Here is a 14,726-nt window from a genome sequence, read left to right as displayed (position 1 = left end):
AAAACGAATTTATATATATAATTAAAAATAATACTTTCGATCGATCTTCTAATTATTTCATGTTCAACATGTAGGAAACTATAGAAAATAAATTGAATTTTGTTGAAAGATAAATGAATACATAACTTTAGGGAGAAAAATATAATTCGTTTTACATTTATATTTATTAAAATTGTATCAACTTACCAAAACAAAAATATGAGTGAAAAGAGAGAATTTGAAAATCCATTTCCTCAGCATAGAGATGAGTATTTGACTGATCCAAAAGGACAGGTGTGATAGTAGTGGCCCCTTTCATTGATATATTAATATCTTATTGCATGTCATTTTTCTTTTCCACTGTGGACATAAAAATGTTTACATGATTTTAGTGATTATCAAATATCTTGCATTTAAATCTACCAAATTTTCACATTGTTAGGATCTAATAAAGGAGGGGTGGGTGGTCTAACTCTGAATCCTGCTTACTGTTTTGTCAGATTCCAGTATCCTGCTTACACTTAGTACGTAACAAATTCTAATTTTCTTTTGTAACTGCCTGTGTCCTGCAAGACTTCATTTCCCATTTTCAGGGCACAATAATTTGACTTTCAAATGTCATGCTTACAAAAAAAATTGGCAATCACGCTTCACGCTTAGAACCCCATGAGACCCACTTGTTCATGTACCACATCATGTTTGTCTATCAAAAGTACATTGTACCTCACAGACATATAACATTGGACTCCAAATGGATAGAACCACACTTCAATGGAGACAATTTGCAACATCTATATTTTCCCTTTTGATACCTAGTCCCTTTTCAGAGAACGCAGATATACATTAGTGTAAACAGTATTTATTAATGAAAAATGACAAATATTACAATGTTACATAAAGTTCAAATATGGGATTCGGAAACAAGTTTGGAAAAACTTTTATAAATCCGTCTCCCTAAAAAAACCAAAAAAACATCTAATTAACATACAATATTACGTGCCAACAGTATATTCTTTTTATGGTAGCATATGATACATTGAATAAATAAACACACACACACACACAAAAAAAAAAAAAGATATAATAAAAAAAAATATACATCGATCAACTCTTAGAAAAAATACATCCCCCTGTAAGGCCACACCAATTTGATTCCTTGTTCAACGGACCCGCCCGCACCTATTTTTCTCAAAACAGATTTTTTTTTTATTTTTTATATTCCTGCTTCCCGCATCCGGAAATGTAATCATGTCCATTTCCCGCACCGTTTTTTTGTAAATATTATAAAAATATATCAACATTTGTTTTTAAAATCACAGTCTAACCTGTATATAACGATTTTAAACATAAAAGCACACCACCATGCACACTTCTTAAATATCTGTGAGAATATTTCCGATATAAATTTATAAAAGCGGAAATATACATGTGTATACTGGTATTAAGAACAAAACATTGGTTTCTTTCCCCCTTACTTATATTCCCTATCAAAATATGTTCTTTGTTAGAATAAAGTACAGAACTTCTGAAGGATTTGCCTTCAACGGCAATTATATTGTATGCTGGCGAAACAAAACTATCCATAGCCGCTGCATGTTTATGCACCTGTCCTGATTGATTCAGGGGCCTGTCGTTCAGCAGTTATCGTTTATTGATGTTGTTCATTGGTATTTTCCCGTTTGGATTTATAAATTAGATCGTTGGTTTTTCTGTTTGAATTATGTACCCTAATAATTTTCGGGCCCTGTATAGCTTGTTGTTTGGTCTGTATCAAAGCCCCATGTAAAAGGTCGAACTTTTACCTGTGTTTGTTATTATCAGGTTAAGAACAATCTTCCTTCAGACAAGGGGTCTGATTTTACTGATGTAGAAAAGAAAATAGAAATACCAAGGATTTGTATACATTTTTTAGCTCATCTATTCAAAAGCTTTGAAAACTTAGAATTTTGTACTAAAAAAGAGGAGAGTTACATCATATTTTAAACAACTTTTTTCTAAAAGAGGGGTCCACTTATTTTGAATAATATTAAACTGTCAAAGTAAATGTGTTAACATGGTTAAAGTCTAGGAATATTACAAAATTTTTGGGCATGTTTTGACCATTTAATACATATAGATGTATAGTTCTTTGAGAAAATATGAGCCCTTTTGTACAAACAAATATATTATAACTTATATTGATCAGTCACTCATAAAACATGAAAAAAGGGATATTTATAACATTAAGGGGTTGCCCCCAAACTGAATATGACTTAGATGGAGAATTGTCTCATTGTCAGTCACACATATATAGACCAGATTAAAATATTTCTTGGTGAACAGGGAAAAAATACTTCAGAGATTAAAGAAATAACAAAGTACAAGTGATAAATCAAGTTTTAATATTGTCGAAACCTACTATTTTATGTTTACAAAAAAAAATTATAATCGCTCGCCTTTACTTTTCAAGCTTCGCCTCAAGAATTTGCAAAATAAATATTTTTTTATTTAAATTTTCAAATCGCTCGCTCGCCCCAAATTTTGGAGTCCAAAAATCCGTAGAACAAGAAATTAAATTGGTGTGGCCTAAGGACAATTTTTATTAAAACCTTAAGTTCAGGTACTATTCACCCATCCTTTATATTTACTATACATTGTTGTTTGCTAGACTTTAAAAACAAAAACTCTATAGTATTTGTAATATGAAAACTACATGTAGAAACCATTTATTAAGTTAAAATGCATGACAATCACTATATACAATGTTCTTGAATTTTGATGGTAATAACCAACTAACACATGGCTATATACATGTACTCATTCACTGCTAGTTGAATGTTTATTCAACTATTATATAGATCCCAACATTGTTCATTGTTCCAGAATATCACAATAGATACAAAACAATATCATTCCCACATACTCTATAACATATTTTACTGGATAAAATTACAAAATGTATGTTCCGAAAGAAATTGAAAAAAAACTTTTATTTTACACATGAATATCAAATCTACATGAATCTAGTGTTGTATATAAAAAAGGGTTAGCTGTATGGATAAGACAATGAAACAATGCCATTTGCATTGTATCTGTGAAAAGACTTCTAAACATAAGTATCACTTAAGGCTTATAATTGCAAAATTTTACTGGTGAACAGTTTTAACATGATACTTTAAATCAACAAAATGTTCAAATAATAATACTGTTGTACATGCAAATGACATGTACCTCATCATGTTTGATTATAGTTGCTTAACATGTTAATTGTGTCTATGTTGATTATAGTTGAAACCAGAACGGAAAGAAAATGTTCAAAGAGCCATCAATAAATTATTAGAAAAACTATATAGAGGCTTGGAAAGTGAAGATGACAGTAACTATACAGTATATACAGGAACTGCAGGTATATACTCTAGCTTTTATCATTTTGTCAATTATTTCTTATTTCAAAGTACAAATTTTATAGCTTACAATATATATATATATATTTATAAAGAGGTTGTGGTATGATTGCCAATGAGACAACTCTCCACAAGAGACCAAATTGCATAGAAATTAACAACTATAGGTCACTATATGACCTTCAACAATGTGCAAAGCCCATACCGCATAGTAAGCTATAGAAGGCCCAGAAATGATAAATGTAAAACAATTCAAACAACAGCCTAATTTATGAACAAAAAAATTAACTAAAAACAAATATGTAAAACAGACTTGGGATAGGCACATATGTAATAAGTTTATTAGATATGGAAGATTTCAATTAATGCAATGTATAGATTGACATCTAGAAAAGAATTCCACATACATTTGTACAAGGGGTTATAATATTATGAAATTACAGTTAGAGAGTATTGATTTTGCTTCATATTGAAGGTCACATTTTAGATGAAGAGCAACAATATAGCACAATGTTCCTTTGCATTTTTGTTTTTCCTTATCTGTAAAGTGATAACATATCATGAATTGATGCACCATGTATTGTCTTATCAAATAACAACAACATTACTTAAGTCACAAGGTTACCTTACATTTGTGTAGAAAATGGTGATGGGTAACATTTTAGTTCAAATTAAAAAAAAATGTTTGACTTGTATGAAAACCAAACCTGATTATTTCAAACAACAATAGTATTTACAACTGCCAATCAAATTATTTAACAATCTTATTTTGATTCAGGCATTGCACTTCTCCATATCCATCTACACAGGAAACTTGAGTCTGGTAGCCAACAGTATTTGAAAACAGGACTAGAGTACTTGAAAAAACCTCTTCGCCATTTGAAGGGGAGAAAATATACTTTTCTGTGTGGGGATGCAGGACCTTTAGCTATTGGTGCTGTTATAAATCACATGTTAAAACATGAGGATGACAGCAAATCTTGTCTTGACAGGTAGTATTTTTTCTATGTTACTGTTAATTCAGAAATTATTGCGAGGTTTTTATTATTGGGAATAATGCGACAGAGTTGTAAACACAATAATTTAGACTCTCATTTTGTAATATTTTATATGAATTAAACAGGATTTTTCTAAAATCATGAAAATTAAAATTGCATAAGTCTAAACTAACAAAATCGCAATAATAAATGCACGCAATAATTTCTAAATTTACAGTATTATAAAGATCTCAATGAAAATACTGAACTCCCAGAAAAATTCTAAATGGAAAGTCCCTAATCAAATGGCAAATCAAAAACTCAAACACATCAAATGATTGGATAACAACTGTCATGCTCAACATGATGAATGGAAAGTGGCATTTATATTCAAATGTAGCAAGACTAGGTTCCCATGATAAAGAAGAAACTATGATTAATGCATAGACATTTATTTTTCTTCCATAAAGGTGTGTTCCTCATTTTATAATTCTGGATATGATTGATATGATTGATTATTTGATTGATTGGTTTTGAATGCCACTTTTAGAACGTTTCAACTTTTTCATAGCAGTATTTTATGGAAATAGTTGGAGAGAACAACTGACCTTTGTTAGGAAAATTGACAATCTTGGTAAATTCTATTTTGGATCTGTTATAATGGTTTTATATAAATACATGTGATCTTTCATGCTATACACTATTTAACCTTACATACATACATTATTTTTTGATAAACTATTTTAATTATTTAGGTATTTGTGTAACATACATTTATTTTTATAAGTAAGTTATCAATTTTCTGAAGAAAACAAATGTAATCAATTACAAGTTATTCAGTAAATTGTAAAAGAGGTGTGGGGGAAAAAGAACAAAGTTTTTATAATTTAATAATTTTACTATTTTTATTATGTATAGACTTGCAGGGTTGCATGATACAGTATGTATTGATAGAGCATTGCCAAATGAAGCACTTTATGGGCGTGTTGGATATCTGTATTCTCTGTTTTATGTTCAACATCACATAGGAGAAGAAGTAATGGATAATGCACTCATTAGCAAGGTTGTATTCAGTTTTTCATTACAAACTGTTTGAATTTAAAATTATTTAGTGTTTTGTTTTGCTTTTTTTTGTCTTCAAATCTTGCATGCATCAGAAGTCACTAAGTATTACTTTTTTGGCAGCCATGTTAACAATAGGAGAGTCGCAGGATTTTTAGAGTATGTTGAAAAAGTCATTTCACATGATATTTTTCTTTGCATCTGCCTAGAATTTTACAGGCTGAGGCAAAATTTTGTCCATACTTTTGGATTATGTATCTCATAACCCTGATGAAAACCTACCTCTAAATGCTGATTCTCTATAGAGATTTGTGATGTAATCATGTGACTTTTATGTGTCAATTGAAATCAAACTTGGGGAAAAAAGACAATCTCTGCCTTAAACTAATGCTACTGTGGTACATTATTCACATAGTTCAATTGTCTCTGATAATAGATTTTTTTTTTTATTACTGTGATACTCAGTTAAGATAACAAGAAAAAACATATCAATTTTATAATTGAATTTTAGGAATTGATGATAAAGTCTGATGTATTGATCTACATTTTATTAATGTAACTAAGTGTAAATATTATTTGTAGGTGGCATCTTCTATTATAGATTCTGGAAGGAGGCTGTCACAACAGGAGCAATGTCACTTTCCCTTAATGTATGAGTGGCATGAAAAGAAATATCTTGGAGCAGCTCATGGCATTGCTGGGATTTTGTATTTGTTAATGCAGGTTTTTATAGATTAATTCAGATTAATTAACATACTATTTGAAACTCTGCAACATGGTGCAGTCAGTTTTCTTCTTCATCAAAATTATCTCCCCATTAAGCCACCTAATTTTTATAATTGTAAGAATGGAAGCCATTGTAGTGATGACACACTGTCAATTTAGAACTTGAAAAATTATAAATTTATCCACAAAGTGTCATTACTATCCTTATATGCCATTTTTTTTTAAATGTTACTATTAGGTATTTGGCATCAATGTACTTTTAGTCATTTGTTCAACAAAAAACCATTGTCTGATCTGTCGTCAGGGGTATCTTCCAAAGTTTTTTTTTTTTTTTAATCTAATTAAATATTTAATGGAAGAGCAGACTAAATTTTATCAGAGACTTATTGCCATAGATCACACACACACACACACAAATGAAGTTTTTTTTTAAGTTAAACATTTTTAAGATCCACCAGAAAAGTTTTAGCAAAAAAAAAATTATTCAGACACTCTGTATCAAATTTTCTTTGTAGATTAAGTAAATTCATCCAGAAAAAAAGCATTTGCATGTTTTTGATTTTATATGATCTGCTAAATGTATGAGGCAGCTATCAGTAGAAAATGAATTTCTAAAACCCGATTCAAGTTCATACAAAATATTATTTTCTACTAAAAATGACTCTAATTGCAAATATACAGCCTTTTCTAATATCTTTGAAACAATTACAAATATGTAATAATGACGACCATAATTTTCAGGCATTTGCATTCATATTTTTATTTTGAATCTATAATGAGTGTATATATCTTTTTCAAAGGTAAAAGATCCATCTTTCAATGACACATTACAAACTTTAGTTAGACCAACAGTTGATTGGATGTTGTCATTACAGTTTCCATCAGGGAACTGTCCCTCGTCAATTGGAAGCTCTTCAGGTGACAAGCTGATACACTGGTGTCATGGTGCTCCTGGTTGGATTTACATGTTTATAAAAGCTTACCAGGTAATAATTTTAATATGAGGATTTTTAAACACACATCAGTTAGAGGGAAAATTCATGATTTTTTACTTATCATCTTATTGTGTTCATAATACCATGAAAAATTATATCCACCAGGTTTTATTTTTTCAAACTTCCTGACTTCTGTGACATAGTTTAAGTCTTTTTGCATGTTTGGTGTTGAATTAATTTCATTTAATGTCTTGTTTGTTAATTTTCTAATAATGTGATTTAAAGGAAATTGAATATGTCTAGGATGAATTTGTAAACAGAAATCTACCTTAATTTGTTAGTTATTTTCAGATGAGAAGTATTTAGAAGCAGCCAAAAGATGTTCTGCAGTAATTTGGGAGAGAGGTATATTGAAGAAAGGTTATGGAATATGTCATGGTACTGCTGGAAATGGTTATGCTTTTCTGGCTATGTACAGATTGACCAATGACCAGAAATATTTATATCAGGCTTATAAGGTGGGTGAAACAAAAATTAATGTTCTGTAACAAATTTAAGTAAAGCTGCTGATATTTCTGTAAAGACTCTTATATTTCAAACAAATAAATCTTAAAACAGAACAACTAATGTGTGCCTGGCCACCATAATCATACATGTATCTCATCTTCAATGGCATTCTTACACAGAATTACACAAAAAGAGACATTTTTTTTACAATAGAAAAACTCCTATTTCTCAGAAAACATTGATTTTAGAAACCTAAAAAAACAAGCACTTGCTGTACAAAGGAGCTATAAATAATACATTTGTCAGTATTGAACTCATAGGAACAAACCTGCACCATACAATTTAGTTTTTTTCAATGGTTCAATTTTTATTCTACCAAAACCCTTTTAATATGTTGAAGGAGTACTCACATTTTGTACCTTTTTGACATTTTAATCAATATTCACTAAAAATAAAACTTTCATTTCAGTTTGGCGAATGGTGCATTAATTATGGTAAACATGGATGTAGAAGTGCAGACACACCATACTCTTTATTTGAAGGTAACTGAATTGATATAGATGTTTACAATACTATATGAAAAAATAACCTTAATTTATAATAGTCCAAATGCAATTTTATAAAAAAAATTATAAAAGTTGTTTAAGGTGGTACCCAATACCTTGTCTAAAATTAATTTGGCTCGTTTAATTTTCATAAAATTTTGTCAAAGTATTAACTTTGATCTTTTAACAAAAGTATAAAAATTTCAAAAATTTTGAACCAACCGTTTTGTCAGAAAAAATACACTGGTTATATAGTAGTTTGACAAACACCAATTTTGATCATTGAGAAGCTTAATATTCCCTTTACAACACAAAGTAATTAAATCGTTTAACTGCCTTTACATAGTTATCTCCCTGTAGTGTTAGGTACCACCTTAAGTTCAAAGTGGAGAAATATTATCTTTATGCTCTTTTCATGTTCATAAGCCATAAATTAGAAATACACAAAATCGTTTTTAAAAGAAACTATTGATGATGATGATGAATGGCTGTTTTTAATGTCCAGCGGCAATTACATCATATTCAGAACGAAATCATGTTATAGTAATATGATAGGAAAATGAACCCTATTTTGAACTAATCACACTGATCTTGATTTGTTTCTATGTACATGTAAACAAGGTTTATGTTCACAGTAAGACATGTCCCCTTACCTTTGAGACATTATTCTGTCACTGAGCTGACCACCCTTTACTCTTACTAATTTTATCAGTTGTTGCATTTGCATATTTCATTGTTTTGTACCAAGATAATCAGGTGACATGTACTTAATTTGAAGAATGGGCCTCAGTGCCTGAGTGGTACAGTAGTTACTCCTGTACTCACTAGCTAGTCAACACTGATGTTGTGAGTTCGAACCCTGCTCATCTGGGTGCAATTGACTCCAATCTTAATTGACTAGGATTGTCAGTTTTTTATTGATGTTCCGTGGTTCTCAAAAATTACATGCCATTATCATGAAAAAGACAATATAAATGTCATATCGTTGCTGGGCTTCTAAAATGTTGTAAATTACAAATTTTTCAAGAAAAAAATATCTCACAAACAGGCTTTGAAAATTTTGGCAAAATGCATGATTCCAAAATGTTGTATGTGAACTTGAACATTTTTGTCGAGCCTGCAACTTTTGTTGCAGAAAGCTCAACATTGGGATAGTGATCCAGCGGCAGCTACGGCGGCGGAGTTAGCTAACTTCTTAAAACCTTTATATTTTAGAAGGTAGAAGACCTGGATGCTTCATACTTTGTATATAGATGCCTCATGTTACGAACTTTCCGTCAGTCACATGTCCAATGTTCTTGACCTCATTTTCATGGTTCATTGACTACTCGAAAAAAAAGTTAATATTTTTTGTAATGTTAAATTCTCTCTTATTATAAGTAATTGGATAACTATTTTTGGTATGTGCGTACCTTGCAAGGTCCTCATGCCCATCAGACAGTTTTCACTTGACCTCAACCTCATTTCATGGATCAGTGAACAAGGTAAAGTTTTGGTGGTCAAGTCCATATCTCAGATACTATAAGCAATAGGTCTAGTATATTTGGTGTTTGAAAGGACTGTAATGTGTACATGTCCAACTGGCAGGTGTCATCTGACCTTGACCTCATTTTCATGGTTCAGTGGTTATAGTTAAGTTTTTGTGTTTTGGTCTGTTTTTCTTATACTGTATGCAATAGGTCTACTATATTTGGTGTATGGAATGATTGTAAGGTGTACATGTCTAGCAGGCAGATGTCATCTGACCTTGACCTCATTTTCATGGTTGAGTGGTTATAGTTAAGTTTTTGTGTTTTGGTCTATTTTTCTAATACTTTATGCATTAGTCAACTATATTTGGTGTATGGAAATATTTTATGATCTATATGTCTGTTACTTAGGTTTTATTTCACCTTGACCTCATTTTCACGGTCCAGTGCTAAGTGTTTTTAAAAGTGTTTGTGTTTTGGTCTGTTTTTCTTAATTAATAAGCTATAAGTCAACTATATTTGTTGTATTGAAGAATTGTTAGCGGTACATGTCTGCCTGGCATGGTTCATCTGACCTTGACCTCATTTTCATGGTTTATTGATCAATGTTTCCTTTTCTTTGGTTAATGTTGAGGTTATTTGACAGTTGTAATAAAGCTTTATATTTAGGTCTATCAACATAATATCAATGATTAGTAAAGAAGGCAAGACATTTCAGCGTGTGCACTCTTGTTGTAAATAGCAGTGAAATAAAAACTTTGATATTTCTGGATTATCCAAGATCTTAAATTATTTTCACAGAAATAAAAAAATGTACAATTAATTTTTTTCGGAAAGCAGTTCTACAACAATTTTCAAGTTTTCATACAACATTTTGGAAGCAAACTTTACAAACAACTGACATTAAGAATTTTGTAATATGTCTGATTTCACACATTTTGATTGGTCTAACTGTATGCTATTTTGTAATACTTAAGATTTTCTCCCGCCCAGACCATTGGTGTCAAAAAACATTTTTAGCCAAAAAAGTCATATACGACATTTTAGAAGCCCAGCAACAATATGGAAATTAATCTTTGACCTGTTGTTGTATGCTGAATAAAGGGAAATTGTATGGTAATGAATTGTAATTTTTGTTTTAGGTATGGCAGGTACAATATATTTCCTAACAGACTTACTAGATCCTTCTAATGCCAGATTTCCTGCTTTTGAACTATGAACTTTAAACTGATGATTCAATATTTGCCATGAAAAAAATCCAGGATAGGAATGCCTCTTTACTTGATTTTGAACAAACAGAAATGGAACAGTAATTTCTTGTATGACTATAATGACTTCTGTTGCTCTTTTAGCAGATGTAATATAAAGTTTGAAGGAAAACACAGGGCTAATATAAAGATGAAGACAGTAATAAGATTAATGCTACATTACAAGAGTCAAGTGAAAAACCATTTGTAACAGAAATAAATATGAAAACCTACTTGTTTATATGATATGTTGTTATTCATATGGCTATTATGGTTATTTTTATTTATTGCCACTGAATTAGATTAACTGTAGTACAAATCTTAATTAGTCAATATTGAAATGATATTATTTGAAGCATTTGGTTTGTAGACTTGTTATGTATGGGCTATTTTTTATTTGTTAAGTATGGGCTATTTTTTTTTATTAGTTATATATGGGCTATTTTTTTATTAGTTATATATGGGCTATGTTTTTATTTGTTATATATGGGCTATTTTTTATTTGTTATGTATGGGCTATTTTTTTTTATTAGTTATATATGGGTTATTTTTTTATTTGTTATATATGGGCTTTTTTTTTTTTGCTTTGACAGTGTTCCAGCTAGGCCGTTATCAGAGGGCGCGGCGCCCGCCCTTTTCCGAGTGGCGCCCTGTGCCTTTTTTACAGTTTCCAGGGCGCCCTGCCTTTTTTGAAGATCGATTGCATATTAATTTGTTCGTATATAATTGATATGAAACGCTAATTACTAAATTTTACCTGGGGAAAAGTTTATGACTATGTTTTCGACCCCAAGCTAATCAACGGTTACAACTGGTGTCATAATCTGTTGTTATAGGTAATCCGTTTATCGAATGGGTCATTAATGATCGTCAACATTAATTTATTCAAATAGAATCAATCGGTCAGTCGGCAATTATCCTTGAAGAAATGTGCATACAACAACTTGGGCACAATTTGCGATGTTTACCGTAGTTTCATGGAGGAAAAGTAATGACAGAAAGTTGAAAACCATAATAAACTCGTTGAAGACATTGTTTTACTTGTTTTCCGTGAAATAAACATTAAATTCAGACGTATTTGTCATTGACTGCCTTCATTTTTGATACGAAAATAACAAAATGGGCCGCCATATTGTGATCATATTTACATCATGCTGTTTATATTCCTCCAAAGAAGGAGCACACCCGAATAAAGAAAGATAACTTAATCTGATTTTTTTCCTAGCATTGAGTAACCCATTCCCATATTCTAAAATATGTCTACACACTTCTTGCTTAAGAATATATATGTTTAGGTATTTATTTTGAGTTATGGGAAAAGTTAAAGAGGGTCTTAGTAGCAGTGTTGGTAGGGTGCCTTGGTCATCTTTTTCTGTATTCTTTATTTTTGATACAATTTTTCACTGTTGCTATATATATCCTAAAGTTGTGCAATTTACTGAGCACAGCTGTTTTGTGCTGTATTGCCATTAAGCACAACAGGGGTAGAAAGGTGAAACTGGTAAAATGTGGCAGACCATAGAAACAGTATGAAACAGGTCACCTTTAAAAACATACTGCATATAAAGTTCAACTGTGCCAAGCAATGATAAAAAAAAATTGTGTGACAAGCTGCTTGACAAGTTTTTCAGCCTTAAAAGTAGAAAGATAGAATTCTATGGGCTAATGATGTTTTTCTTGTATAACCTGTGATTCAACAAATAAACACAATGTTTGATTAACATCTTTTATTAAAATATGCCCTTTTCATATTATCATATCACGCGTTAAATGCCCTTTTCAGGATTGGCACCCTGCCCTTTTGAAATCCTAGCTGGAACACTGTTTGATAATGTCTACCTATAATAATTGTCTTATCCAAAAAAGCAAACAAATTGCCATGCTAACACAATAAAAGTGTTCAGTCTTTAAAGTTTTAAATATTTATTACAGTCATATACAGATATAATTGCTTTCTGAAGCTACTTATAGCATACAATTCAAATATAATTCCTTCTGAACCTGGTATGAAATGCAAATACCCTTCCTTTCCGAATAGTTGGTACACATTACAAATTGATAATAGGTACCTTGTTTTAGTGTATATAGATAACAAGCTATCAATGCTACATTGATGATAAGTATATGTCCAAGATGTTTAAATTATAACAGCTACAACAATTGAAGATCAGACCAAAAAGGGTTAGATTTCTGGAATATGTCAGAGACATACTATTGGAAGTTGTCATTGTCTTCTTATATGGTCGTGAATATTGTCTTATAATTTTCAATTATCTTGAAATTTATTTGTGTGTGTGTTTAATGTGTAACATTGGACTTCTCAATGACTACATGTACTTGAGTAAAGGATAGATGGATGACTTGACTGTTTGAAGTGCTGCTGCTAATTATAGAAATATTAAGGACTAGAGTCTAGAACATGTTAATATGATATTAACCATTGCTTTGTAATTGACCAAACACGCTAAGCAGTATTTTTAACAAGGGTGTTACTAAGGTACTGTCTGCACATTATTCTAAGTCTAAGCTGACTAGTCTTTGCTCCAACTTCTTCATAATGCATGATAAGGTGAGAAAAAGAAAATACCAATTTTAAAATGTTTAGTTTGCACAGGCTGGCTTGAAGCAACGACCTCCTGCCCTCCAGACAAACAAGTTACCATAAGACAAATGAGATGCATTTTTTGAATCAAGAGGTGATAGGTGCCAATGAAACAATAGCATTCATCTCACTTTCCACAATAGTCAACAGAGGTAGTAGGCAATAGATAACACAATAAACCATAGCACTTCATTTATTTCATATTTATGACAATTTAATGGCACCAGTACAATTATGCAACAGATTCTATAGAAGCAAATGCTTAAGAAAAAAAAGATTCTCAAAACATTTCTCAAATACAGTCAAATTCTGCAGAAACTGTAGTGGATACAAAACTGGTACAAAAAGTACTATTCTAGTGTTGCCTTTGTATTTACTGGAAGAGATCATACAACTTCTAATTTACTACTTTTCATTATGCACGTCTGCCTAACATACATAATTATGAATTGACAACAGTATTGAACACATTCTGGTATAGATATAGTTCCTCATACACTATGATCACGATGCTTCAGAAACAAATGAAAGTTTCTAGTCACATTGCACATGCTACTGAAAGATCAGAATTCTTGATTAAAAATCAAGCTAGTGAGTTCAACATTTAAATAAATCTGATATTCAGCTGTTTCTGTCTATATTTACATAGTCATGTTTATATCTTGCATTTTGACACACAGCCTTAGCAGCCCACTTCCTTCCTGTCAACGTTGAAAGGTCACAGATGTGAAGTATCTGTTGATTTGTGAACACAGCAGGCATGTTTCTCATGATCTGACTCAGCTGTAAAATAAAGAATATCACAAAATGTTAAACTTTTTGTCATTAGATTTTACAAAAAGATGTGCTACTTTTCCTTCTCTATTTACACTATCTAAAGCCTATCAACATTTGATTCTTCAGTTTTTTTTTAAAACTAGCCCTTATCAAACAATTTATTTTCACAAGAGTGCACATGGTGAAATGTCTCACTTTCTTTACTAACCATTGGTTTTATGTTGATAGTCTCAAATATAAAGCTGGACAAGAATAACACATAACCTTAATAAGATCGAAGAAAATGAGGTCAAGGTCAGATAAACCAAACTGGAAATACATGTACACCTTGCAATCATTCCATACACCAACTATGCTTTATATATATAGTTGACATATCACACATAATATCTAAGAAACAAATTCAACCAGGAAAACATTGATCAATGAACTATGAATATGAGGTCAAGGTCAGATGTACTCTGCCAGACAGACATTTACACCTTACAATCATTACATGCTTTAAATATAGTTGACC

At 31.0% G+C, this 14,726-nt stretch overlaps 2 protein-coding genes across 6 annotated transcripts in view; one reads left to right on the top strand and one right to left on the bottom strand.

Moving 5' to 3' along the window:
* Positions 1-174: 174 nt before the first annotated feature.
* LOC134706648 (lanC-like protein 2) lies at positions 175-11,901 on the top strand. Its single transcript, XM_063565770.1, has 9 exons — positions 175-273; positions 3,247-3,364; positions 4,141-4,354; positions 5,258-5,402; positions 5,984-6,124; positions 6,928-7,113; positions 7,404-7,580; positions 8,039-8,111; positions 10,726-11,901. Exons 1-9 carry the CDS (start codon positions 199-201, stop codon positions 10,800-10,802), a joined length of 1,206 nt encoding a protein of 401 aa, XP_063421840.1. The 5' UTR covers positions 175-198; the 3' UTR covers positions 10,803-11,901.
* Positions 11,902-13,609: 1,708 nt separating this feature from the next.
* The window catches only part of LOC134706646 (mediator of RNA polymerase II transcription subunit 24-like), a 35,386-nt gene continuing 34,269 nt past the window's right edge, over positions 13,610-14,726 (bottom strand). For all 5 annotated transcript variants that reach the window (XM_063565764.1, XM_063565767.1, XM_063565768.1 and 2 more), the window contains one exon: positions 13,610-14,215. In XM_063565764.1, the coding sequence (XP_063421834.1) occupies positions 14,054-14,215 (162 nt within the window). In that variant the 3' untranslated portion in view covers positions 13,610-14,053. The remainder of the gene's footprint in view (positions 14,216-14,726) is intronic.

The sequence above is a fragment of the Mytilus trossulus genome, chromosome 2 (genome assembly GCF_036588685.1).
Source record: "Mytilus trossulus isolate FHL-02 chromosome 2, PNRI_Mtr1.1.1.hap1, whole genome shotgun sequence".
NCBI lineage: Eukaryota > Metazoa > Mollusca > Bivalvia > Mytilida > Mytilidae > Mytilus > Mytilus trossulus.
The sequence above is the reverse complement of the archived record's forward strand: the minus strand, read 5'-3'. Positions and strand labels throughout refer to the sequence as shown.